Raw genomic sequence first — 25,942 nt, forward strand, 5'->3', positions numbered from 1 at the left:
AACATATAAAGGAAACTAATACATGATCAAAAACAAATTAATTTTTTATCAAAAAAAAAAGGTCTCTGTTTTGAATATCTGGGGTCACCAGAAACTTGTGATGTTAAAATGGGGTCATGAGCCAAAAAAGGTTGGAAACCAGTGTCCTACATACATGATATACATTGTATATCATAGTTCATTATTCATCATCATACAATACACATTGTATATATTGTATAATTATACATTCTACAATGTTAAAACAACATTATAAAATAATTATTTATACGTTGTATTCTAATATACATTATAGTACATTATTTACAATCATATAACATAATATATTGTAATACTTTCATTCTTCATTATTCAAGTTTTTATTTACTTTTTCTTTTTTATAGCCGTGTCCTGATTTCTTTTAGTCATCAGATATAATAATTCTTCCTCTTCGTCCCTAAAAAAAGACCTAAAAAAAACCCTATTTCTTCCTCTTCTCAGGTTCTGACCCAGTTCTTGGTCAGATTCGGGATGCAGTTCTCAGACCCTCCGGCAGGGGGCGGAGGTCTGTCCGCTCTGGCGGGTCTGTCAGGTCCTTCCGCCGTCAGACCGTAGAAGAAGAGTGGAAGTCGGAGTCGGAGCAGCAGCACCTCCGCCTGCACCTCACTGTCTGGACTGTTGTTCGAGGCGGAGGAGCGGAGGAGCGGACCGGGTTCTGGTGCACTTCAACCCGGGTGGAGGTCTTTGTGTGAGAGGAAGAAGAGGAACAGGAGGAAGAGGAGCGCGCGGACCGGGAGGAACCGCGGGAGGAACCGGAGGAGGAGACCGGGGCAGAATCTGGACTGTTCCTCCTGAAGCTGCGGATCGAACTGAGGTACGAACAGCGGCGGATCGATATCTTTCACTTATTGATCAGACTATCGATGAAGGGGCGCGTGGAGGCCGACGGGAGGCGAGAGAGGCGCGCGCCGCCGATGTAGGTCATTGTGTCTGTGGGCCGAGCCGAACCGAGCCGAGACTAACCGAGCTGAGCCGAGACTGACTGAGACTAACCGTGCAGGAGGCGGAGGGTCGGGGCCGCATCAGGCCGCAGAGGACGACGGGAGACCGGGGACAGGAGGACACAGGGGGACGTGGTCTGACCCGGTTCGACCAGGTCCAACGGGAGGGGTCACGGAGGGTAAATAATAATGAACTAAATCAGTTCAGAAAAAAACTGTAAAACAACAGGACAAGAAGAAAACCAGTGAACAGGACAAAATATAAGAAGAATGTCAGAAAAACTAGAGAAAATATATAAAATGTTAAAAAAAAAAACAAAAAAACAAGGTCACATCAAAGAAAGAAATGATAGAAACTAGAGAAAATCACAAATGATATCAGAAAAGTAGATCAAACCTACGACGGATATAAAAAAAAAAAACTAAGGAAAAATATGGAACAATCTTACAAAACAGGATGAAAGCCATAAGTAATAATAAAAAAAACTGGATGAAAACAATGAATAAAGTCTAAAAGAAAGGACAGAGTTAAAGAATAATGTTAGAAAATTAAAGTTAGAGTCTATGAGAAAAGTTTCAAAGAAAAAGTCAGAGAATAATAATAAGAATTCTGTATTATAATATAGAAACAAATATAAAAATCAAATAATGTTTAAAAAAAATACAGTTAATGCAAAAAAAAAAAAACCAACAACATATCTTTTACAAAAAAGATAAAGCTAATGATTCATGAAAAAACAAGATGATGATAATGATATGGAAATTGTTTCTAACGAAATAAAAATTTGAACAAACACTTTGCAGTCGACAGTTAAAATCATTGACAGACTTCAGAATAAGTGGGGGGTGGGGGGGTTATAACACTCACTGGGAGGTTGATCAAACCAGAACCACAAACCCAGATTCCTCCTCCTTCTGGTTGGAGACGTGGTTTTAACGTCATCATATGTTCTGCTGTGATGAAGTGGACCAGCCTTTGACCATCGTCTGTGTTTGTGTCCAGATGTCCGACGTCACCATGGAGGCGACCACCATCCTCCCCATCCTCAAGAAGAAACTGGCCTTTCTGTCAGGTAAAACCTAGAACGGACATGAAGATGGATTAGATCAGAGGTGTCAAACTGGTTCCACATCCTTCCACACTTCCACAAAAACAGATGTGAATAACCTGAAAAAAATTAAATAAGTGCAATTTTAACAATATTATACCTCAACTATGCATTGACACATGTACATTATACACAGTGTTACACAAACATTTTTGTAACAATCAGAATATTGGTAATATTTTGAAATTTTGAACTGAAATAAAAATTTATACAATATTACACTGTAAATTTATTATTAACATAACCTACAGATCACAGTGGATCTACAAATACACAAAACATTTAATAACAGGGGGAGTATTGGTACAACTACACTTAATTTTCTTTAGACATTTCACATTCATATTATTTAGGTTATTCACATTTTATTGTTAAACGATCGTTTGTGTCACATGTATAAATGATAAGTTGACTTAAGAAATTTCACTTTTTTCGGGTTATTTCACATCTTTTTTGTTTGGATGATTTGTAAATGTAAAAAATTGTCATAATTTCATGTTATTTTTTGTGCTAAAACAAAGAAAAAGTTGTAGTTGTCAGTATTTATAGGTTTTTATACTACTATTTTTACTTTCGATCATATTGGTCTGAATGTGGAGCCTGTACTAAAACCAGTTCAACATCCTTAATTGTTAATATTTTCACTGTCATTTTTTCACTTTGCAAATGTATCCTACGAGCCAGATTCGACCCCTTGGCAGACTGGTTTTGCCCACAGGCCTCATGTTTGACAGCCCTGTTTTAGAGCTTCCTGTTAGACTCCATACTGATACTTGTCCTGTGTTTGTTCAGGAGGTAAAGACCGGCGTAGTGGTCTGATCCTGACCATCCCTCTGAGTTCAGATCAGACCAGTATGGAGGAGCTGAGCGCCACGTTGGACTACCTGCTCAGCATCCCCAGGTAAACACACAACCTGGACCCTGAATGGCTCCAAGGACTTACACTGTCAGTTATTATCTGTCAAATGTCATTTTATAAGGAATCCAGCGCCTGTTTTTAGGCTTCATGTTGCCCTCATGTGCTGTGGGGATTATGATAATTACTAGTTATCAACCCAAAAATTGCACATGAACACCACCTCATGTTGTATTTTTCCACTGGAGAACTGGGGAAAAATTTAGATCCAAGAGATTAAAATAATCTTTGACCTTTTTAATATGGCGGAGAGCAATGAGACGATGACAACAACAGTAAAAACAAAAAACCACAAGGAAAATGGTGTTTAAAAAAAAAGAAAAGAAGCCCAAACCGTCTATTTTTATAGCATATCAGTCTCACTCACTGCTGTGTTTTACCCCTCATTCCACAGGCAGGGGGTGGGGTGGAGATGGGGGGTGCACTGAGCATGCTCAGATGTCTATGGAAAGAATAAGATCTATTCTATCAGCATGATTGGAAATTTTTCTTATTGAGCAAATGGTTGAATTTTTATGAATATTTAAAATAAACCATACATTCAGGAACGCTCACCACAGACATGTCAGGGATTAAAGGGTTAAAAGCCTTGTTTAATTAAGAAAGGTGATGTTGCTATGTGGTTGACAGCTTGTTTACCTGCTGAGCTTCACTAATAAGACTGTAACATCGTTGTGACAATGCTTGATAAAGTCTACTTCAGCATTAGCCCACCCGTGACCCCCTTGCACTCGTGTAGCTCTGCCCCTTTTGTCCAAATTCGATCACTTCCAGCTCTAAGAAAAGCCAAAATGGCAGTGACTAAAACACAAAGTTCTAGCAGTTCAGAAATCAATGCTAGACTGATATACAAACTTAGAAGTTCAGGTTAGATGGAGGAGAATGTCTGAAGCTCAGGTGTTGGTGAACGTTTGACCTTCTGCTCTGACGCATTAAGCTTTAATCCCAGAGTTCAAGGGTCTGGACGAGGACGGAGCAAATGATCTGAATCAGAAACTCAACTCAGATGGAAACTAGAGGAGAAAACAGTGTTGATCCCAACAAGTGGAACTGTTTGCTTAAGTTAACTTTGCAATATTCAGTTGACTTTAAACTACCATAAATCCTTTTATTTCACCGGTCAGTCGGTCATAGGTGATTATGAAGGTTCTGTGTCTGGTGTCTTCATCAGCAGTTTCTTCAAACATCTTCTCTGATGAAACTACCAGTTGGATTCATCTCAAATTTTTTATGTATCTTCCTTTGGACAATGTCTACAAAGTTTGTTCAGTTTTGAGGATTTTTTTACATATTAAAAATGTTCCTTTCCTTATAACGGTCCGTATTTTGATGGTTTATAACATGTAAATGGGTACAGATATCAAATATAGTTACTATCGATCACTGATAGGAAGTCATATATGGACTTTGATTGAATTAATTGAGTGAAAGTACCACCCACTTCTGTTGGAAGATTGATCTCCTGCATCCAGACCACAGGACTCTAACACAGAGACAGAACCTGACAACCTTGCAAATTTAACTCGGGATTGATTTGGATAGAACATGACACTGACATACAGGGACATTGGAACTATTTTTATTTTTTCTTATAAACACTTTTTATTGCTGTTGGCATCTCTGTATGTCTCATCTTTAACGTCATAAACCTGTCAAAGGACAAAGAAAATCTGAAAATAACTACACACTAATGAGCTTCATTCTGATCCTACCTGAGTAACAGCTCTTGAATGCACCATGTGAACACAAACTCCTCCCACTGTGGACCTTAGTGTGATGTTGTTTTCTGTCTTTGTCAGTGAAAAGTGTAAAGCTCGTGGTTTCACCGTCATCGTGGATGGACGTAAATCCCAGTGGAACATCGTGAAGACCGTGGTCCTGATGCTGCAGGTACCAACACATTATCCAGACACACACACCATCCAAACAGGCCCTGATGATGATGATGATGATGATGGTCCTGTTTCAGAACGTCATCCCGGCTGAGGTGTCTCTGGTGTGCGTGGTCAAACCCGATGAATTCTGGGACAAAAAAGTGACACACTTTTGTTTCTGGAAGGAGAAGGACCGTCTGGGCTTCGAGGTGAGTCACAAGGCACTTTCTGAATGTTGTCAGTTACCACAGCAACAGCAGATAATCTAGATATGTGTATTGATGAGAACCAAATCTGGGCATTTTATTAATTTCTTTGTACTTTGAAAAGCGTCCTCTAAAAAAAGATGTGGTCCTGAATCAGACAGATCTGATCTTTTTCTATGTGATTTCAGTGTAAACAGTCAGAGCAGTATTTGTACTTCTATTTAAGAGAATGATTTGAGCTCTTCTGACTTTAGAAATAATGTGAACAGATGATCAGAAAAATGCGATTTGAGCAGCAAATCAGGATTGAGCACTACTGCTGATGGTGTGAACGTAGAGAAAGGATTAAATGTATAATGTACACGTGGATTAATAATGAATGAATGTTAAGTAACAGATGATCAGTTCATTCACACCTGACAATGTTCAGGTTTATATCAGACCTGATTGTTCAGGTTCAGATTCTGGTGTGAACTGGTTCTGAACTGATCTGCTTAACTAAACTGTTTAAGTTCTGTTCTAACTGAAGCTGAGTTTTATTTATAAACTGTTGTCCAGATGTTTCTAAATGAGGATTAGATTAGATAGATATTGATCCCTCAGGAAACTTATGTTCCAGTATCAGCACAATAATGAATGTACACATATAAGAAATATTACACGAAAATAGTAAAAACAGTAGTGAGAACTAGTAGAAATAAATAATGAAGTAGTAATAATAATACTAAGTAATTATGTTATAATACTATAACATGCTCAATATGTGTGTGCATGTGTGTGTACATATATGTGTGTGTGTGTGTGCAGTTTAATGATCACACGATAAAAGTTATAATAACGTGATAACAGTGATAGTAGTCGTATCGTAACAATGATACATATAAGTAATAAGTAATATAAGTATGTAAGTAATAATAATAATTTAATAGTAATAATAATAAGCAACAAGACAACAACGAATAAAATGACAACAACAAACAAAAACATTGCACAGTGGATAAAATAAAATATATTGCACAACTTAAAATGGACATTTAGATGAAACTTGGACATAAACTGATGTAAAAGTCGACTGTCGTAAAAGATTCGATCTGTATCAGATTCAGGACCGTACATGGACCTGGGTCAGATCAGGCTGGACCAGATCAGATTCCATCTCATTTGTTCTTTATGAGTCATGTATGTGGATAAAGGCCAGACCTGGACCAGTTTGACCTGGGATGTGGATGTAGAAAATGGGCTGAAATAAAACGGAGTTGAAGGTGGAACTGTGAGCAGATCCAGTCAGGTCCAGATGGATCCAGTCAGATCCAGTCAGGTACATTCAGATCCAGTCAGGTACATTCAGGTCCATTCTTATCCATTCTGATCCAGTCAGATCCAGTCAGATCCAGTCAGGTTCAGTCAGATGCAGTCAGATCCAGTCAGGTCCAGTCAGGTCCATTCAGATCCAGTCAGGTGACGGTGAAACAACATTCATGTGTTACTCTGAGTCTGGATGGAGCTCACTGTGTTTGTTTTGGATTGTCTGTGTCACCTGATATGAAACGTCTCTAATGACCTTCAGCATCGACGTCTGAGAGACGCTGGAACCTAAGACGCCATCGATCTGTGTGTGTGTGTGTGTGTGTGTGTGTTAGATGTGTGTGTCTGTTTAGCAGATGGTTTTACTAACAGATCAGTCCCTCTGACCCAGTTTCCTGTTGCCATGTTGGATTCTGGGTTGTTGCCATGGTTACCAGAGACATTTGGAGCTTTGTGTTACTGTATTTTACAGTAACAGGGTGGTGAGGTCCAGACAAATGGAGTCTCAGGGTGGAGTTTATCCGAGAAGAACATGGGCTGTTAAAGTCAATTTAGTTCAGGTTCCACATTCAGAGTGAAAAAAATAATATTCCATTATGCATATAAATAATGACAACTCCAAATTTTTGTCTTTGTTTTAGAGCAAAAAAATAACATTAAATTATGGAAATATTTACATGTACAAACTATCCAAACAAAAAAGATGTGAATAATCAGAATCAGAATACTTTATTAATCTGAGGGGGAAATTATTGTGTTACAGTCGCTCCATTCAAGTATAAGAAAAAGTAGCAGGAAAGAAATTATCAATACAAAAGAAAAATTCCAAATGTACATATTAAAACACTCTATTAAGGCACAAAATTAAATCAGCAATTTGTACAATATGTACTAGACAGTATATTATCAACATGATAATTAAAGGAAATATACATAAGTGTAAGTGAATAACCTGAAAAAACTGAAATTTCCTAAGAAAAATAAGTGCAGTTTTATAAATAACCTCAACCTATCATTTCTACATGTTTATTACAGATCAGATCTACAAAGAAACAAAACATTAAATAACAGACAGAATATTGTTAAAATTACACTTAACTTTTTTTTAGATATTTCAGGTGGTTCATATTTGTTCTTATCTTAATCTTACTTTAATCTTATTTTATACAGAAGTGGTTTGAAATACCACAGATTATCCTGTTTTCAACAGATACAGTGTCTTAGATCCTCTTCCTTTTCCCAACGGTTTGTTTCCATATTGAACCTGAATCTAATGGATGGGTTTGTTTTAGAGTTGGATCTAATGGTTTAAACTGTTTAGATGATGGGTGAACGATTTCAGTTACTTTATAGAAACATTTACGTCTCAGATCTGTCAATTTGTCCATTTTTTTCTGGTTTGACTCAGAGACTCTGGAACATGTTTTGGGTTGTTTTATCTGTTGGTTTTCAGGGTTTGAGGAGACAATCAGAGGATGTTATAAAACAGTTTTAGACATGAACAAACTGCAAAAAGACCCTGTTGAAGCAGATGTACTTCATACACTTGTGTTTCTTCACACTGATTTAATGCAAGAAAATGTTTGTTGATGGAAAATCATCTCAAAGTTTCACTTGCAGCGTCTACTCAATATCATGAAAAAAAAGATATTTTAATAACAACTGAATCATGGATTTTCCAGTCTCATCTGGAAGGAAATTGGTTCCCCACAATATTTTTTATTTAAGTTTTTACAAATAAAATGCAAAAAATTATCAACATACATACATCTATCTGTCTGTCTGTCTAATGTATGTGTGTGTATTAAAATAAATAATTTATAAATAAATACATTTTAAAACAACAATTTAAACATTTTTAAAAACAAAAATACAGTTTCACAGATATGGTAACTACATGGTCCATCCTTCGTCTTCTTCAAACATATTTCCATTTTGGTTATAATCAGTGAAATGTTTTCATATCTTTTCAAAGTTGTGTTTTTTTCTGTCAGTGTATATGTTAGTCTTTGGAGACGAGGGTTTGTTAACATCAGTCTCATCCACTGAGTGTTTACCACAGTGGTTTAATCTAAACTCAGGTCTGTGAATGTTCTGACTGTAGCTGAAGTTCTTGGTCATTTTACTATCAAACCTGAGGCTGAGGTAACGTTGTTCCACGGTTTGTGTTATTTGTTGTGGGACTCGTGTTCAGATTGCCCTGTCCTAGATCTATGATGCGTTCAGGGTCCGTTTACGTGAACCCTACAGCTGTCTGAGATTCTGGCGCCGCTGCTGAATGTGACTCATCTAAACTATGGAGTGAGTTTGTGGATGTCACAGCGGGATGTGTGTCGCACAGCTGCTCTAAACACAGCTCTTCATCATCGTCTTCATCACACAGTCATGAAACCATCTGCTGTTTCAGCTTCAGTTGAATCTACGGGACATAAACATGACTGGAATGCTGCCGCTGTGGACTGAACTGGTAGAAAGTCCCAAGTCCAGTGAATATTAGAGGGTTTGGTTAAATGTCAGGTCAGATGTCGAGGTTTAAATGAACAATAATGGGTCTGTGTCCACATTTAGAAACGCTCAGGGAGGCTGCATTTGGTCTTGTGATTTTAGAACTGTGGCGTGTTCACTGACTCATTGATCATCTAGGTAACATCAGACACAGGAGTTCAGTGAAGGTGGCGTTTATTTTAAAGGGATGAGGAGAAAAGGAGGAGAAACTGACACTAACATCAGTGTTTGTATAGACCTTAATACTCATATAATAATCTGATTAAACAGGATAATCCGGTCAATAGGAAAATATTCATATCCAGTATCATGTAAACACTTAATCTGATTATTAATCTGTTCTTTCAACTTGTGTGGAGGAAACATTAAGTAGAAAGACTAAACTGATGTAGAAGAAAGTGCTTTTACTTTCAATAACAATAAAAATGTTGGATTGTCAATAAACATAAGATGCATAATAGATTAAAAATGTACAAAACAGAAGAGTTCAGAATTTTTTTTTAATAAATGTTAAATGAAATCAATAAATAATAGATTATAAGGAACCTGGAATTGAAAATTAGTGCAGTGTATATGCTGATCTATTATTTGTGTGTTGATGTTGTAAAATAACTGATTTATTTCTTGTTTCGTTGGTCTGTTTCTAAATGTTGTAATAATAATAATAATAATAATACTATAGACCCAGATTCATGCATTAACCATTTCAGACTCTGAAATCCATCTCTGTGCTGTGAATAACTGTATAACTGACTATGTTGGTACCGTGGCCGTTACCGGCTGTTCATCGCTGTTCTTCTGCTTCCTGTCAGGTGATCCTGGTTTCAGCCAATAAACTGACCCGTTACATTGAGCCCTGTCAGCTGACGGACGACTTCGGTGGCAGTTTGGACTACGACCACAGCGACTGGCTCAACAAGAGACTGGTCTGTCTCTGACTTGCATACAGTCATTTACAAGGATATTATGTGTTACTGTGGTAACCTGGAACCATCAGGATGACAGTTTCATTGTGCGTTTGTTTCAGGTTTTTGAGAAATTCACCAAGGAGTCAACGTCACTGTTGGACGAGCTGTCAATCATCAACGAGACGGATAAGAGCAGCGGCGTGGACAAAGACAAGTAAAAAACAAAAACACACAGTTTGACCAGTTACTGATCAGATCTAATCTAATCAGATCTAATTCAGATTCAATCCAGATGTATTTCAGATCTAACCAAAATCTACTTCAGACCTAATCCAGATTCAGTCCAAATCTAAATCAGATCTAATCTAGATGTAATCCAGATCTAATCCAGATGTGTTTCCTCTGCAGGTCAGACTGTGCTCTGCTGCCGTCCTTCGACCCGGAGACAGTTCTTCAGACCGGTAAACATCACCTCCAATATTCCACACATTTAGTTTTATTCTGCCACCAGGGTTAGTTTAATGTCAACGTCACATGTAACATCTCATTTTCAAGTCCTGGAAAAGTCATGAAATAAAGTAAAAGCATTGAAAATCTAGGAAACGTCATGGAATTTAATCTTAGGGATGCAAACATTTTGAGATCACAGTGACTCATGGGTTTTTTCCTTTAAGTTGATGCACAATTCAACTGTAGATCCACATTTTCAGAACATTATTTAGAAGCTTTTCTGACTCTGGACCCCTGTGGGATTCTGGGAATTTTCATTTCCTTTTTTGCCCGTGAAGTGTTTGCATCCACGGACTTTAAATCCATCCCTGATATTTAGGTGGTTTTGGACGAGATAAAAGTAATGGCTGTTAATCAGTTACAGACTAGTGTTGAAGGAACATGTTTGTAATGATGCGTTCAGGGTGTGTCAGACAGCAGAGTTTCAGTGAGTCTGCTCAAAAGACTCAAGACCTGAAAATGCCCGACTGATCCTTTAATGCAGAGGTTGTGTTGTGTTGTGTTATGTTGTGTTTGTGTTGTTGAACAGAGTCTTTGTTTCTGGTGCCACTCGGCTCCGTCCTCCAGCAGTAACACAAACAACACAAACACACACTGTTCTTGTGTGTCAGCCTGTAACCCAGAGCTCTGTGTGTCTGTTTGTTGTGTTGTGTGTCTGTTTGTTGTGTTGTGTGTCTGTTTGTTGTGTGTTGTGCGTCTGTTGTGTGTCTGTGTGCAGGTCATGAGCTGCTGTCTGAGCTTCAGCAGCGTCGGTTCAATGGCTCCGAGGGAGGAGGAGGAGGACAAGGAGGTGAGGAAGCAGCTGTAGTGGTACTATTCAGACCTGTAGTAGTGGTACTGTTCAGACCTTTAGTAGTGGTACTATTCAGACCTGTAGTAGTGGTACTGTTCAGACCTGTAGTAGTGGTACTGTTCAGACCTTTAGTAGTGGTACTATTCAGACCTGTAGTAGTGGTACTGTTCAGACCTGTAGTAGTGGTACTGTTCAGACCTGTTGTAGTGGTACTATTCTGTTCAGACCTGCAGTAGTGGTACTATTCAGACCTGTAGTAGTGGTACTGTTCAGACCTTTAGTAGTGGTACTATTCAGACCTGTAGTAGTGGTACTGTTCAGACCTGTAGTAGTGGTACTGTTCAGACCTGTTGTAGTGGTACTATTCAGACCTGCAGTAGTGGTACTATTCAGACCTGTAGTAGTGGTACTGTTCAGACCTGTAGTAGTGGTACTGTTCAGACCTGTAGTAGTGGTACTATTCTGTTCAGACCTGCAGTAGTGGTACTATTCTGTTCAGACCTGCAGTAGTGGTACTATTCAGACCTGTAGTAGTGGTACTATTCTGTTCAGACCTGCAGTAGTGGTACTATTCTGTTCAGACCTGCAGTAGTGGTACTATTCAGACCTGCAGTAGTGGTACTATTCAGACCTGTAGTAGTGGTACTGTTCAGACCTGCAGTAGCGGTACTATTCAGACCTGCAGTAGCGGTACTGTTCAGACCTGTAGTAGTGGTACTACTCCTGTAGTAGTGGTACTATTCAGACCTGCAGTAGTGGTACTATTCAGACCTGTAGTAGTGGTACTACTCCTGTTGTAGTGGTACTGTTCAGACCTGTAGTAGTGGTACTATTCAGACCTGCAGTAGTGGTACTATTCAGACCTGTAGTAGTGGTACTATTCAGACCTGTAGTAGTGGTACTGTTCAGACCTGCAGTAGTGGTACTGTTCAGACCTGTAGTAGTGGTACTATTCAGACCTGTAGTAGTGGTACTATTCCTGTTGTAGTGGTACTATTCAGACCTGTTGTGGTGGTACTATTCAGACCTGCAGTAGTGGTACTATTCAGACCTGTAGTAGTGGTACTATTCAGACCTGCAGTAGTGGTACTATTCAGACCTGTTGACCTCTGACCTCCAGGGCCAGCCTGGTGTCCCATGGAGGAGGAGCTTCTGGCTCAGCCTCAGGTCATGAAGCTGCTGGACTCGCTCCGGGAACAGTATACCCGGTACCAGGAACTGTGCAGACAGCGAAACAAACGCACCCAACTGGACGAGATCCACGCCAAGGTCATGCAGGTATGACTGCGCCTCAAATGGCGAAAACACAGACACATTCAGTCTGGTTTGAGTCACATCGGTCGGTTCCTTAAGGACGTTTGGTCTTTATCTTTGAGGATACTGACCACAAAACAGATACAGATGAACTTTATTCACCCTTTTAGGACCATTTTGTCTCTGGCGCCACAATACTTCATCCACTGTCATTCAAAAGGCCATAACTCCTGAACCCTTTATGGTATTGACAAAATTCAAACATCATCTGAAAGCTGAGATCTGGAGATTTGGAATATAGCTTTCACTATATAGACCATTACGGTTGAGATGGAAGGCATTTATTTTAGCAGTGTTTTAGCTGTGAATTCTTGTAAATAATTGTACATAATAGTGATAGTGCTGTTTTGGAGTGTTCTATTTGTGTATTTTACCATGTTTTTGTAGCGTTTCACTTTTTTTTTTTTTTTTGCCTTTTTTTCCACTGTTTTTATCTGTATTTTTTTGGTTTGTGTAGTTCATTGATAGTTCTATTTTATCTGTAAATATTATATAAATGATGCAGTGTCTGTATTTGAATCAGATGATGGATGTTTTTGTCAGTGAAATGAGGGGCTCTGTCTACAACTAGACAAAAAGGATAAAAATGACTAGAAAGAACTAATATTTGGAACTAATAACTAATTATAGGAACTTGGACACAGAATGATCTAGACAAACTAAAATGTTTGAACACATGGAAAATAGTTGCAAGTTTATTTCTATAATCTCATAAAGTTTCATTTTGAACTTTTACAGTTGTTTTTCATAATAAATATGATCAAAAAATTCAAGTCCTTTTTTCATTTCTTTTACTATAACACGCTGTTTTAAGTATTTATTGCATATAATAGTGATAATTGATGGATAGATATTGAAAGTTAAGTTCTTACAGACACTTCTATTACAAAAAAACCCCACCCCATAAACAAACCGAGGCCTGTTATAATGGTAGTCTCAAAAGGGTTATATGGAGTGGTGTTAATCTGGTAGTACATAAAGCACAGCAGTTATATCACATCTAATGGAGCCTCAAGTATTTTAGTTAAATCCATTTTTTCAGTTGATATCAGACTTTTGCTAGTGTTTTATCAGTCACCTCAGGGTCTTTAAAGGTTTTTCTGTGAATAAAATCAGTGTGAAGATCTTATTCTGAGAATTCGAAGCTAAAATAATTGTAGAAATGTTCCATCTGTGAGTGTTTTCAGTCTGATGGTTCTTCTACATTCACCAAAATGCCAAACTGTTCATGAATTATGTCTGACCTGAACTTCTGGGCCATTGACCTGGATTTAACGTCATCACATACATGGTCTTATGGGAGGAAGTTCAGGAACCGAGCTGTGAACTGAATCAGATGAGAGTTTTAGATTGAGATGTTCAGACTCTTGTGGAACATGATGTAAACCATCTCCACTTCAGCATTAATCCTGACCTTTGACCCCAGCCCCGCAGACACCCTTCACCACACACACACACACATGGCTGGATTCTGTCTGCAGCTGCAGGGGCTGATGGGTAATGCTGCTGTCTTGGAGATGAGCCCAGGATCACTATAGTAACTGAGATGTCGGCTGTTTGCCTAGGGGATTGTGGGTAGGGGGTAGGGTGGCCTAGATCTGGATCAGTAGATCTGTGTGTTTTAGTTCTTTAAGGCATTGCTGACCTGATAAATACAATGATCAGCATCTGCAGATGTTTGGACTGAAGATTTAATGACACCATGAGGTTATTTAAGAATGTAAAGAGGAACAAAGAGAGGAAGGAGACATGAAATGGATCATTAGTTCCCTTAAAACATTAATTATCTGTAATCTATTCCAGCAGAAAAACCAAGCTGAGCTATGGCTGATGAGTCTTATTTTTGTTGCAGATCTTAGAAGATTTACTGTATTTATCTTCTTGTTTAAAGGGTCTTTATGTGGTATTTTTACGGTCACATATTTAAACATGACCTGAAATTCTCATTAGTTTTTAGAATAAAGACCTGTGAAGTTCTGCCAAAGGTGCCGATGTATTGGATTGTACACATATGAAGTGAATTTATTTCCATTGATGGGCTGGGGGATTTATGTGACCACTAGAGGGAGTAGTGAGTCAGTCTGAGGATGAGAACCCGAAAGAAACAACTGTCAGAGTCAGACAAAAGAAGTGATAAAACTAGAGTCATTGTTTTCTCCACTGGATTCAGCTGAAAATGTAAAGAATGGAGTTTAATGGTGAAATGTCAGCGTTTCTTCTACTCGGGTGAGTTTGATTCTGAGGTTTATGAAGGTATAAGGTTATTATGGGATGCTCTTATCTTTGCTAAGTTGCTTTTTGTTGGCCCATGGTTCAGACTAAACTGGGACAGTTCTGACCTTGTTTGTTGGATTCCAAACAGATCTTTAGTTTGGCTATTGGCAACACAAACTGTACAGAAAACAGAGGTAATTTGTGGTTTTACTGTGGCTGTTTTCAGTCTAAAAACAGAGCTAAGCTAACAGAGCTATAATGTAAACTATCAGCTGATGCAGCACGTCAACATTATAAGACACAGAGTTATTTTAGCCACTGTTAAAATAAGCGTACATGAGTTTTAGTTTGAAGCAGAAAAGTTGATAATACCCTAACACAGATGTGTGGAAACAATGAGTTTTATCCTATTCAGTGACTAATGCAGTCTGTAGATACATAGGGTTAGTTCGATGGTGGTTTTGGTCCTAAGTGTGTTCTGGTACCAGACTGACCCCTGCTGGTCAGAGTTTGTATTATCAGTATTATGTAGAACCTCCTAACTCCACCCGCTGTCCTAATGGTTTGTGTTTCAGGTGGTCACGTGGCTTCAGGGTCCAGGTTCAGAGCTGTTGAAAACCCAACAGGCCATCGGAGACTCGATGAGAACAGCTCAGGCTCTGCAGCAGAAACACGAGGAGATCGAGAGTCAGCACAGTGTAAGAACCCAAACGCACATATGTGATCATGTGACCAGTGTCCAATCAGGTTCCTGAAAGTGTGAGGACCTCAGAAGACGATCAGTGACCAAATGAGCCCATTCTGCTGTAGATGAGGTTGTGTTTTCACACATCTTTGAACTGTCTGTCTGTGATGTAGGAGTGGTTTGCCGTGTACGTGGAGTTGAACCAGCAGATTGCTGCCTTGCTCAGTGCTGGCGAGGAGGAGGAAGTGGCCGAGCTCAAATCTCTGCAGCAGCAGCTCAGTGACGTCTGTTACCGTCAGGCTGCTCAGCTGGAGAGTCGACAGAATGTCCTGCAGGCGGCGCACAGCTTCCACAGCACCACGCAGGAGGTAATCAATACAGGAGGTAATCAATACAGGAGATGATCAATGCAGGAGGTGATCAATGCAGGAGGTGATCAATGCAGGAGGTGATCAGTACAAGAGGTAATTAATACAGGAGGTGATCAATGCAGGAGGTGATCAATACAGGAAGTGATCAATACAATAGGTGATCAATGCAGGAGGTGATCAATACAAGAGGGAATCAATACAGGAGGTAATTAGTACAGGAGATGATCAATGCAGGAGGTGATCAATACAGGAGGTGATCAGTGCAGGAGGTGATCAATACAGGAGGTACTTAGTGCAGCAAGTGATCAATGCATTAAGCGATCAATACAATAGGTGATCAATGCAGGAGGTGATCAATACAAGAGGGAATCAATACAGGACGTGATCAATACAGGAGGTAATTAGTACAGGATGTGATCAATGCAGGAGGTAGTCAGTGCAGGAGGTGATCAATACAAGAGGTGATCAATACAGGAGATAATCAATAAACGAAGTGATCAGTGCAGGAGGTCTTCAGTACAGGAGGTAATCAATATAGAATGTAATCAATACAGATGATCCCAGATCCTAATGAACACGTATTACAGTGATATTAGTCCAGGTCATGACTTCAGTGTTCAGATGGTACTGAGGGTGTGTGTGTGTGTGTGTGTGTGTGTGTGTGTGCGCGTACGTGCGCAATATATCATATCTCTCATACATGTGTATTATTTCTAACATTAATGTAAATGGTTTAAAGTTCATCACACTTCCACCTATTTGTGTGCTGTTTCTTTGTGTTTTTATATGTTCATAAATCTTTTCCGTCAGCTGTTCTGGCTGGTGTACCATCCTTGTCTACTGTTTAAGTAAAGGTGTGTGTGTGTGTGTGTGTGTTTTGTGCAGCTGTCGCAGCAGTTGGACGGTCTGCTGGGCATGCTCTGTGCTGACGTGGCTCCAGCTGACGGAGCTTCCATCCAACAGAACCTGAAGCTGCTTGAGGAGAAACTGCAGACCGTCGGTTTGTACATGAACACATCCTTTATCCAAATGTCGACGCTGTGGTTTTATCATGAAATAATGTGGAAATAAATGAAACGCTAAAAATAGATAGATACATATACTGGGAAACTACAGAATGTGCCTTTCCTTATAATGGTCCATATTTTGATGGGCTATAACATGTAAATGGTTACAGATATCAATATAGTTCCTATTGATCACTGAGAGAAGTCATATATGGAGTTTAATTGAATTAGTTGAGTTCTCCTCCAGTGAAAGTACCACCCACTTCTATTGGGAGATTGATCTCCTATATCCAGACCACAGGACTCGGACACAGAGACAGAACCGGATAACCCGCATTGTCATATTTTAATCTGTTCTCGTTGGTCTCCAGAGGCTGGGCTGACGTCTCTCCGCCAGAAGGGGTCGCTGTTGCTGGAGCAGATGTGCAGCCCGCCGTCGTGGACTCTGGAGGAAACAGAGAGTCCAGGTGGAGATCAGCAGGACAACGTCCAACAGATCCAGTCTGTGATGGATGAGATGCAGCTCCGCAAGCAGAGGTAAGGCTTCAGGATGGAGGGGTTCAGCAGGAACGGAACATCAAATACATGTTCATCTACTGGACTGGATCAGCAGATAGGATAGACCAGTGGTTCTTAACCTTGTTGGAGGTACTGAACCCCACCAGTTTCATATGCGCATTCACCGAACCCTTCTTTATTAAAAAATAAAATATAATTTTTTTCAAATTCAAGACACAGGTATATGTTTTACTGGTGCACAAAATGAACCGTGCATTAACATCACTGTGTTCAAAGAACAAAACCAATACAGTGCATGAACTCACAACAAATTACATACCTTTTCACAAAGACATGGCCTTTTTTAATACTACCACACTGAAATGGTTTTAATTTTTAACCTTATGTATTCCAATAATGAACTTATTGTACTTATGCTATTTATCATTTTTAACATTTGAACACACACCCATCACCTAATTACCATCAGGCTACAATAATAATGAATATTTACTGCAAATCAGTGTGACTTCTGCTGTTGCCTTTGAGAGACCAGTTCAGAAACGCGTGGCTTCACCTTGGCAAGTGCCACTCTCGTCCTCCATCCACGACGGTGCGTCGGTCGTCTCGTGATTGTAACTGACCAGTGCGGTGACCGAAAATGTAAACAAATGTTACACATGGCTGCCTCCGTGGTTAACAGGAAGTAGCAAAAGTCATAACAACGATGTGGAAAATAATTCATCGTCAGACGAGTGGAAGAGATTATAAACACTTCCGGATGTGTTATAGTGCTATAAGCAACAACAATACACTGCGTATATTGGATGTCAATCAGAGAAAGAGTCTCCGAAGCCATTTGTTTACGTACACGGACCTAGCCTGACACACACACCCAACTAATGAGTCGAGTGTGTGTCTTGACCTCCGCCGAACCCCTGAGACTGACTCACCGAACCCTTAGGGTTCGATCGAACCCAGGTTAAGAACCACTGGGATAGATCTAAATTAGAACCTTTATCTAGATTTTCATGGTTCATGTGGTCGTGGAAAAACCCCAGAAGTGTCATGGATCAGAACATTTTGAAGCAAAAAAAAAAGTCATGAAATTTGGTGAAATCATTGGACAATTAAGAAAAGTCATGAAATTTTATTTGTAATAAAAAAATTTACAAACACGAGAATAAACAATAAAGGTTTAGTCCAGAGCTTTTAAACTCACTTTAGTCCAGGTTCCACATTCAGCTCCATATAATCTTAAACAGCTCAGACCAGCAAAATAATAACAGTGAAAAAAGTTGCATTACATTATGAAAATGTTTACATCTACAAACTATCCTTTAAAAATGTAAATAACGTGATCAACCTGAAATTTCTGGAAAAAGTTTTTTTCAACAATTTTACCAGTATTCTGCCTCAGTTTATCATTTACACATGTACATTACAATTACAGATGACAATGGATCTGCAAATACACATAACATTTAATCACAGGCAGAATATTGGTACAATTACACTGATTTATATTAACACTTTTCAGGTTGATCATATTTGTTCAGGTTATTCACATTTTTTTATTCACAGCTCAATATGATTTCAACTGGGCCGGACCAGTAAAATAATAACATAATAACCTATAAATATTGTCAAAAATGGACAAAAATTACAAGAAAATTAACCAATATGAACAAAATAAATGATAAAGCTACAAAACATGCACAAAATTGAATAGAAATTTGAGAAACATCAATAAATATTGTTAAACAACACTTGTTCATATTTGTTCAGGCTATTCACATTTTTTTATGCAAGGGTAATTTGTAAATGTAAACATTTCATGTAAGTTAACTTTTTTTTACACTAAAACAAAGAGAAAAATGTGTAGTTATCATTATTTATAGGTTATTATGTTATTAGTTTACTGGTCCATATATATCTGTACGTGGAACCTGAACTAAAAGGATTTTGATAACCAACCATCACGTATCTGTGCGAGGTGTGTGTGACCTGTAGGGGGCAGCAGTAGGTTGTATTTATCATGTAATGTGTGTTTGCAGATGTGAGGACATGGTGGATGTGAGGAGGCTGAAGATGCTGCAGATGGTTCAGCTGTTTAAATGTGAAGAAGACGCTTTACAGGTCAGACACACTACACCAAACGCACACTAAACCAAACACACAAAACACACTACACCAAACGCACACTACATCAAACACATAAAACACACTACACCAAACACACACTACACCAAACACAAAAAACACACACTACACCAAACACCCAAAACACACTACACCAAACACACGCAACACACAACACCAAACACACACGACACCAAACACACAAAACACACACAACACCAAAAACACACATGTGCATTCAATATTATTTTGTGCTTTGCTAATTACTTGGATCATTTTGTTGAATATTTTGTAATTTTGTTGTTGAGTTTGTTGATTTTTTTTCTTTTCCTTTTTTTATCTATTTGATTATTTTGTTCATTTTTGTTCAATTATTTTGTGTTTTTGTTCGATTTGTTGATTCTTTTATTTTTTTGCTAATTATTTAGCAAATTTTGTTGGCTATTTTGTTGATTTATTTTGTTTATTTTGTTGAATATTATGTTCATTGTTCATTTTTGGGTTTTTTTCCCATTCTTTTTTTGCTTCATTTTGCTTATTTTTTGTTCAATTTGTTATTATAGAAGCTGTTTTTTTTCCTTTAAACAGTAGTTTTTCCTGCTGTTCATACTTCACATAGATTGGATCTAAATAGAGACAACTACATATGTGTGGACATTAGAACTATAATAAACCAACAAACACAATGTTGAACCAGGACTTTCACACAGAACTGTACATGGTCCATCATCCAGACGCACATGTAAACCTGTGAGGAGTAGCTGAAATGTTGTGTAGATGTGTCTCACCGTGTGTGTTAGTGATGCGTTGTGTGTAAGTGTGCGTTATGATGCGTTGTGTGTCCGTCCAGGCCGTGGAGTGGCTCAGTGAGCTGTTGGATGCTCTGCTGAAGACACACGTCCGACTGGGAGACGACTCTCAGGAGACCAGGACCATGTTGGACAAACACAGGAAGTTTGTGGACGTCGCTCAGGTGAGACAGAGACATTAGGAGGAGTAGTTTTAAGAACGTCTCTGTTTATTTGTCGATCTGTTACCTGTAAAGTAAATAAATCTCCTCCCCCCCCCCCCCCCCCCCCCCCCCCCTCCTCCCTCCTCCTCAGAGTACATATGACTATGGCCGTCAGCTGCTCCAGGCCACTGTGGTCCTGTGTCAGTCTCTTCGCTGTACGACACGTTCATCTGGAGACACCCTCCCCCGACTGAACCGGGTCTGGAAACAGTTCAGTGTCAGCGCCGAGGAGAGGCAGCACAGGCTGGAGTTGGCCCTGAGTTTCCACGGCAATGCCGAGAGGGTGAGACGGCTCCACAGATACCGCCGAACACGAGATGAAGGTTTAGGGGGGTCAGGGGGGTTTGTGGGTAAACCTGCAACAAAACGCTTCAGTATTTTCACATAATGTTGATGATACTCATCTACAAAATTTCAGAAACATCTAAAAAGTTTAAAAATGGAAATTGATAAAGCAACTGGAGAAAACATCCAATATCAAAGATTCATAGTGAATATGAAGGGCTGAGTTTTACTTTTCTGTGTGAATTCAGCTCATATCTGGCTTTTATTTCTTTATATCTTTATTTCTTGTTCCCTCTGATTTAATAACTATCACTGGTCATATTTATGTCAAACAAGCTAACCTGTTTACGTTTAATGTCTCCATCATGGGATCCAGTCACCATTTTACATAGAATACAGTATTTTCTACAACAAAACTGTCATCAATGTAGGCTCTAATATTTATTCTGTCTTTTTTTTTAAAGCTTAGATTCTTCACAATTGAGTCTCTAAGTTTATTTTACAGCTTTCCTGAACAACAAACCAATATATATGAAATTGCATTCAAATGTTGCATCAGTAGTGTTAAATTCTCATGTTGTGTTCAGGTGCTGCAGCAGATGTGCGTGGAGGCGGAGTCTCTGGATGAGGTCGACTCTTCAGGAAAAACTCTTCTGGACAGACTGACTATGCCCGTTATCTTCCCAGACGGGTGAGTACACACATACACAACACGACAACACATCAGTGTGTATTACATCTGTTCTGATCATTAACAGCATAAATGTGATTGTGTTTCTCATCGATGATGCTCTACATGCACGTTACCATAAATGAATTATACTGTTTTAATTTTTTTTTACCTTTACTTTTCTTTTAATTACACTTTTATACTTTTTTTCTGCTTTTGAACTGCATCCACGTGTACATTCTGGGTGTCTATTCTATTTTTCTGTTTTCAACTCATGAATTCTGAGTAAAATAAGTTTATTATTGATTGGTGAATGATTCATTATTATGTGAAAAATAATAAATAAAAACTAAATCAAATGCTTGATAGAACTTTTGAAATACAACCTGTTATAAAGTATAAATTCAACCCTTTAACATGACCTGTCCTTGAATATTCATTAGATGTTCTTCATTTCTTCAGTTCTTAATTGCTGTTTTTTTTGTTACGTTTTAGTCATTAAAATAAATCCAATAAAACAGTAATGTTTTTATAAATCATGTTTATGTCACAGTCACAAAACCTGTTGTAATTGTTGTTTCTAATCATATTTTCTCTGTATATTAAATAGTATGTAAATATTTTTATTGAATATATATTTTATTGGTCTACTTCTGTTCTTTTCTTATTCCTCCAGTTTATCCTCTTAAATAAAAGCTAATTCCTGTGCTTTAAAAAATGCTGCATCTAATGTTTCTGAAAATGAAAAAAGTGAAAATACTAGAGGAGATGAGAGTTAAAGGAAACAATGGAGTTAATGAAAGGTTTGAATTTATTAAACATACACAAAAAATACTGTTTCTTTTACGCTTGATCTGACAAAAGACTAATGGTAATTGTTTCCTTTTTCTTCTCCTCTTCCTCCTCTTCTTCCTTCTCCCTCCTCTTCCTTCTTTTTCTCCTCTGTTTTCTGCTCCTCCTCCCTCCTTCTTTTTCTCCTTCTCCATTTTCTTCTTCTCCTCCTCCCTCCTTCTTTTCCTCCTCCTCCTCCTCTTCCTCTTCTTCTCCAGGAGTGAGCAATACTTTGGGAGTCCCAGCGACACAGCAGTGGCGGCTGAAGGAGTCAGAGAGCGCCTCCTACTGGTGGAGGAACGACGGCTACAGCTGCAGGAGACCAGGCTTCACTACGAGGAGGAAGAGGAGGAAGAGGAGGTGGCTTTGACAGGACTGGAGGCCAAGCTGGATGTGATCGGAGAGGAACTGAACGAGAGGGAGGAGCAGGAGGAGGAGCTGGAGGAGGAGCAGGAGCTGGAGGAGGAGCTGGAGAGGGAGAAACAGGACTGTTAATGATCAGGAGTCAAACCGAGCAGCCTTATTGAAGGAGGAAAAGAAGAAGGAGGAGAAGAAGAAGAAGGGCTGCGGAGTCTCCGACACCGTCTGAGACGCTCCTCCTCCTCCTCCTGCTGTGGGGGTTTCTGCACTCTAAGACTACATTTCCCATCAGCCCCATTCCTCTGAAACGATGACTGTTTGACTCTGAAGCTAGAGCTGTGAGTCTTTAAAATAATGCCATGTACTCCCAACATGATGCCTAATGTCTCCTTCCCAGCATGCCTTGTGTCGACCTAAACCAGGGGTGTCCAACAAACCAGTCAGCAAAGGGTCCAATCCAGCCCATGAGATGAATTTATCAAATGTAAAAATTACACTAAAGATATTAACGATCAAGGATGTTAAATCCTTTTAGGTCAGGTTCCACACTCAGACCAATATGATCTACAGTGGGTCAGACTGGTAAAATAATAACAGAATAACCGATAAATAATGACAAATACTTTTCTCTATGTTTTAGTGTAAAAAAAGGAAAATTACATGAAAATATTTACATTTATAAACTATCCTTAAAAAATGTGAATAACATGAACAATATGAAATGTCTCAAGAGAAATAATTGTAATTTTAACAATATTATTTGGTGTTTTTATCATTTTGTTCATTTTTTAGTCCAATGGCGCAGTTGTCTGTTCGTCGCCCATAAACACTTTTTCAAGCATCTTCTCTGAAACCGTCAGTCAGAATGATTTGATATTTGTTGTGGAACATCTTTTGGGCAAGGCCTACCAAGTTTATTAAAAGAATTAGGAAACATTGATTTTAGAATTTTTTATGATTTTTTAAAAATATTTTAAAATCCCCGTTGGTTTATAATGGGACACATTTCAAAGTGCTGTAACTTCAAAACAGTTGAAGATATTGATATAATTACTATTGGCAATAGATAGGAAGTCACGTTAGGGCTTTCATTTGGTACCTTGACTGACCTTGAAAGGTCAAACCCAAGGTCATCTAAGTGCAGATTTCTAGAAACATCTTCTCCAAAACCAACAACCAGAATTAATTTAAATTCATTGCAGAGGTTCCCTGTGGTAAGGGATACCAAGTTTGTTCAAAGAATTGAGAAATATTGATTTTTTAATTTTTTAGGAATTTTTGAAATTTAAAAAATCCCCATTGGTTTATAATGGGAAACATTTCAAAGTGCTATAACTTCAAAACAGTTGAAGATATTGATATAAATACTATTGGCAATAGATAGGAGGTCACATACAGGCTTTCATTTGGTGCCATGACCTTTGACTTTGACTGAGCTTGAAAGGTAAACAATTGTTGATTGTCTTCAAATATTTAAATGTACTGTTGGACAGCAAGACCCTTGGTCCTGTTTTCTTCCTTTTTTTTTTGCCATTTTGCTTATTTCTGGCCATATTTCTCAAATTTTTGTACATTCATGTTGTTTAATTTCTTAATATTTCTTAATTTTTTTGTCACTATTTCTAGGTTATTATGTCATTATTTTACTGGTCCGGCCCACTTGAAATCTTATTGAGCTGTAAATAAAAAATGTGAATAATGTGAATAAACCTGAAATGTCTTAGAAAAATAAGTGCAATTTTACCAATATTGTTACTAAATATTTTACTTGTAGATCCACTGTGATCTGTAAGTTATAATGTAAATGTGTAAATGATAAACAGACAGAATATTGTTAAAACTGTGCTTATTTTTCCTAAGAAATTTCAGGTTGTTCATGTTATTCACATTTTTAAAGGCTAATTTATAGATGTAAACAATTTCCTTAGTGTAATTTAAATTTTTCACTCCAAAACATGGATTAAAGTTTGTATTTGTCATTATAGGTTATTATGTTATTTTTTTGTCTGGTCTGATCCACTTTAGATCATATTGATCTGTATGTGGAACCTGAACTAACATGACCTAAACATTCAAAGGGTCGGTTCTGGTTGTTCTCAGCATTTGGACTCGGTTCTGCTTTGGTCAGGTTGTGGCTGTTCTGCGTCTTCGTCTGCTGTTGATAACATCTCAGAGCGTCATCCAAACTCGCTGTAAATAATAAACCCTGTTGGCTTTTACATGGTGCTAACATGGTTACCGTGGTTACCATTCTGTCTGTGCCTCATCCTCTGTGTCCCCGCCTCCTTTTTTGCTTCCCTTCGCCAATAAAACTCCATTTGATGCCAATGCAGTGTGGGCGGAGTTAACTTCACCTGCCATGTTACCTGGACTGTTCGTCTCCTAGGTAGAGTCTGTTTAAATGTTTCAGCACCAGGATCGACATGAAGCTTAACCCTCAGTGATAAACATTTGTGACCTTCAGTAACACTACATTTCCCATCAGCCTCTTGGCTTTGCTCTACGCTGAAACATGTTGGATGGGATTCCTTCGGGTTTTTCACTTTCAGATGCAGGAAATGAATGATTGAAGTGAAGGCACTTACCTCTGAACACTGGAGAAAATCTGATAAAGAGCAAAAAAAAAAAAAAACGTGGTTGGTGTAGACACAAACTCCAAAATAACAAAAGCTACTATGTACGTTTCATTTATTCTTTTAATTCTTTAATTTTGCATTACATCTTAATATATCCATTAAACAAACTGACTGTGATGAAGCAGCGTGTGTCACTGCTGTAGGTTTTTTATGTCTGAAACAGGTTCAGGATCAGCGTTTCTCCACTTCTGGTGTCTGAATAAATGAAGTTACAGGGATGCAAAAAGACTGGAATGTCATTCAAAATAAAACCATTCTATGCTCAGTTGTGTCTGCTGTGAGATGTGATGAAACACTGTGAGATTTACAAGGAAAAGACTTCAGCGATGATAGTTTGGGGATTGTGAGTCTGGTTTTTAACCATTATAAACTATATGGATAAAAGTATGTGAACACATCGAATTCAGGTGTTTCTTTTCTAACAGGGGTCTGGGATACAAAACAATAATGACAAATGTCAGAATATAGTTTTATATTGGGATAAATATCATTTCATTGGTTAGTTTGGTTTAAATCGTTATCTTTGCTTCCAAAATGCCTCAGAGATGGTTTCTCAACATTCATTTTGTTTTATTTTTTTTTATCCATGACTATGATTTTCAATGTTCTACCCCTAAATTTCTATAATATTTTTCATGCTCTTACTGTAAACAATAATTTTCTACCAAAACTAACCATCTACTTTCTTCACATCTCACCAAGGAAGAAAAATCTAACATTAAACTCTAAGGGCATATTGATGTTTATAAACTATATGGACATAAATATTGGGACACATCATATCTACAGCTGTGAGATGTCCTTTTCATGA

At 38.3% G+C, this 25,942-nt stretch overlaps 1 protein-coding gene across 1 annotated transcript; it reads left to right on the forward strand.

The window, feature by feature from the left end:
• Positions 1-587: 587 nt before the first annotated feature.
• Positions 588-23,021, forward strand: LOC115412499 (SEC14 and spectrin domains 1). The gene is made up of 20 exons (XM_030125047.1): positions 588-745; positions 785-853; positions 1,984-2,053; positions 2,882-2,990; positions 4,805-4,895; positions 4,975-5,088; positions 9,708-9,821; positions 9,923-10,017; positions 10,212-10,264; positions 11,032-11,103; positions 12,227-12,384; positions 15,210-15,332; positions 15,493-15,687; positions 16,576-16,690; positions 17,069-17,234; positions 19,253-19,334; positions 20,188-20,310; positions 20,441-20,632; positions 21,222-21,325; positions 22,354-23,021. The coding sequence occupies exons 3-20, from the start codon at positions 1,984-1,986 to the stop codon at positions 22,628-22,630; spliced, it is 2,253 nt and encodes a 750-aa protein (XP_029980907.1). The 5' UTR covers positions 588-745; positions 785-853; the 3' UTR covers positions 22,631-23,021.
• The last annotated feature ends 2,921 nt before the right edge of the window (positions 23,022-25,942 follow it).

Source organism: Sphaeramia orbicularis, chromosome 21, assembly GCF_902148855.1.
Source record: "Sphaeramia orbicularis chromosome 21, fSphaOr1.1, whole genome shotgun sequence".
Classification (NCBI taxonomy): domain Eukaryota; kingdom Metazoa; phylum Chordata; class Actinopteri; order Kurtiformes; family Apogonidae; genus Sphaeramia; species Sphaeramia orbicularis.

Excerpts from the sequence above, each read along its gene's own strand:
- LOC115412499 (XM_030125047.1), top strand. The coding sequence starts at position 1,984 with ATGTCCGACGTCACCATGGAGGCGACCACCATCCTCCCCATCCTCAAG. Across the intron at positions 9,822-9,922 it reads ACTGGCTCAACAAGAGACTG|GTTTTTGAGAAATTCACCAA; the intron begins GTCTGTCTCTGA and ends CGTTTGTTTCAG. Across the intron at positions 17,235-19,252 it reads ATGCAGCTCCGCAAGCAGAG|ATGTGAGGACATGGTGGATG; the intron begins GTAAGGCTTCAG and ends GTGTGTTTGCAG.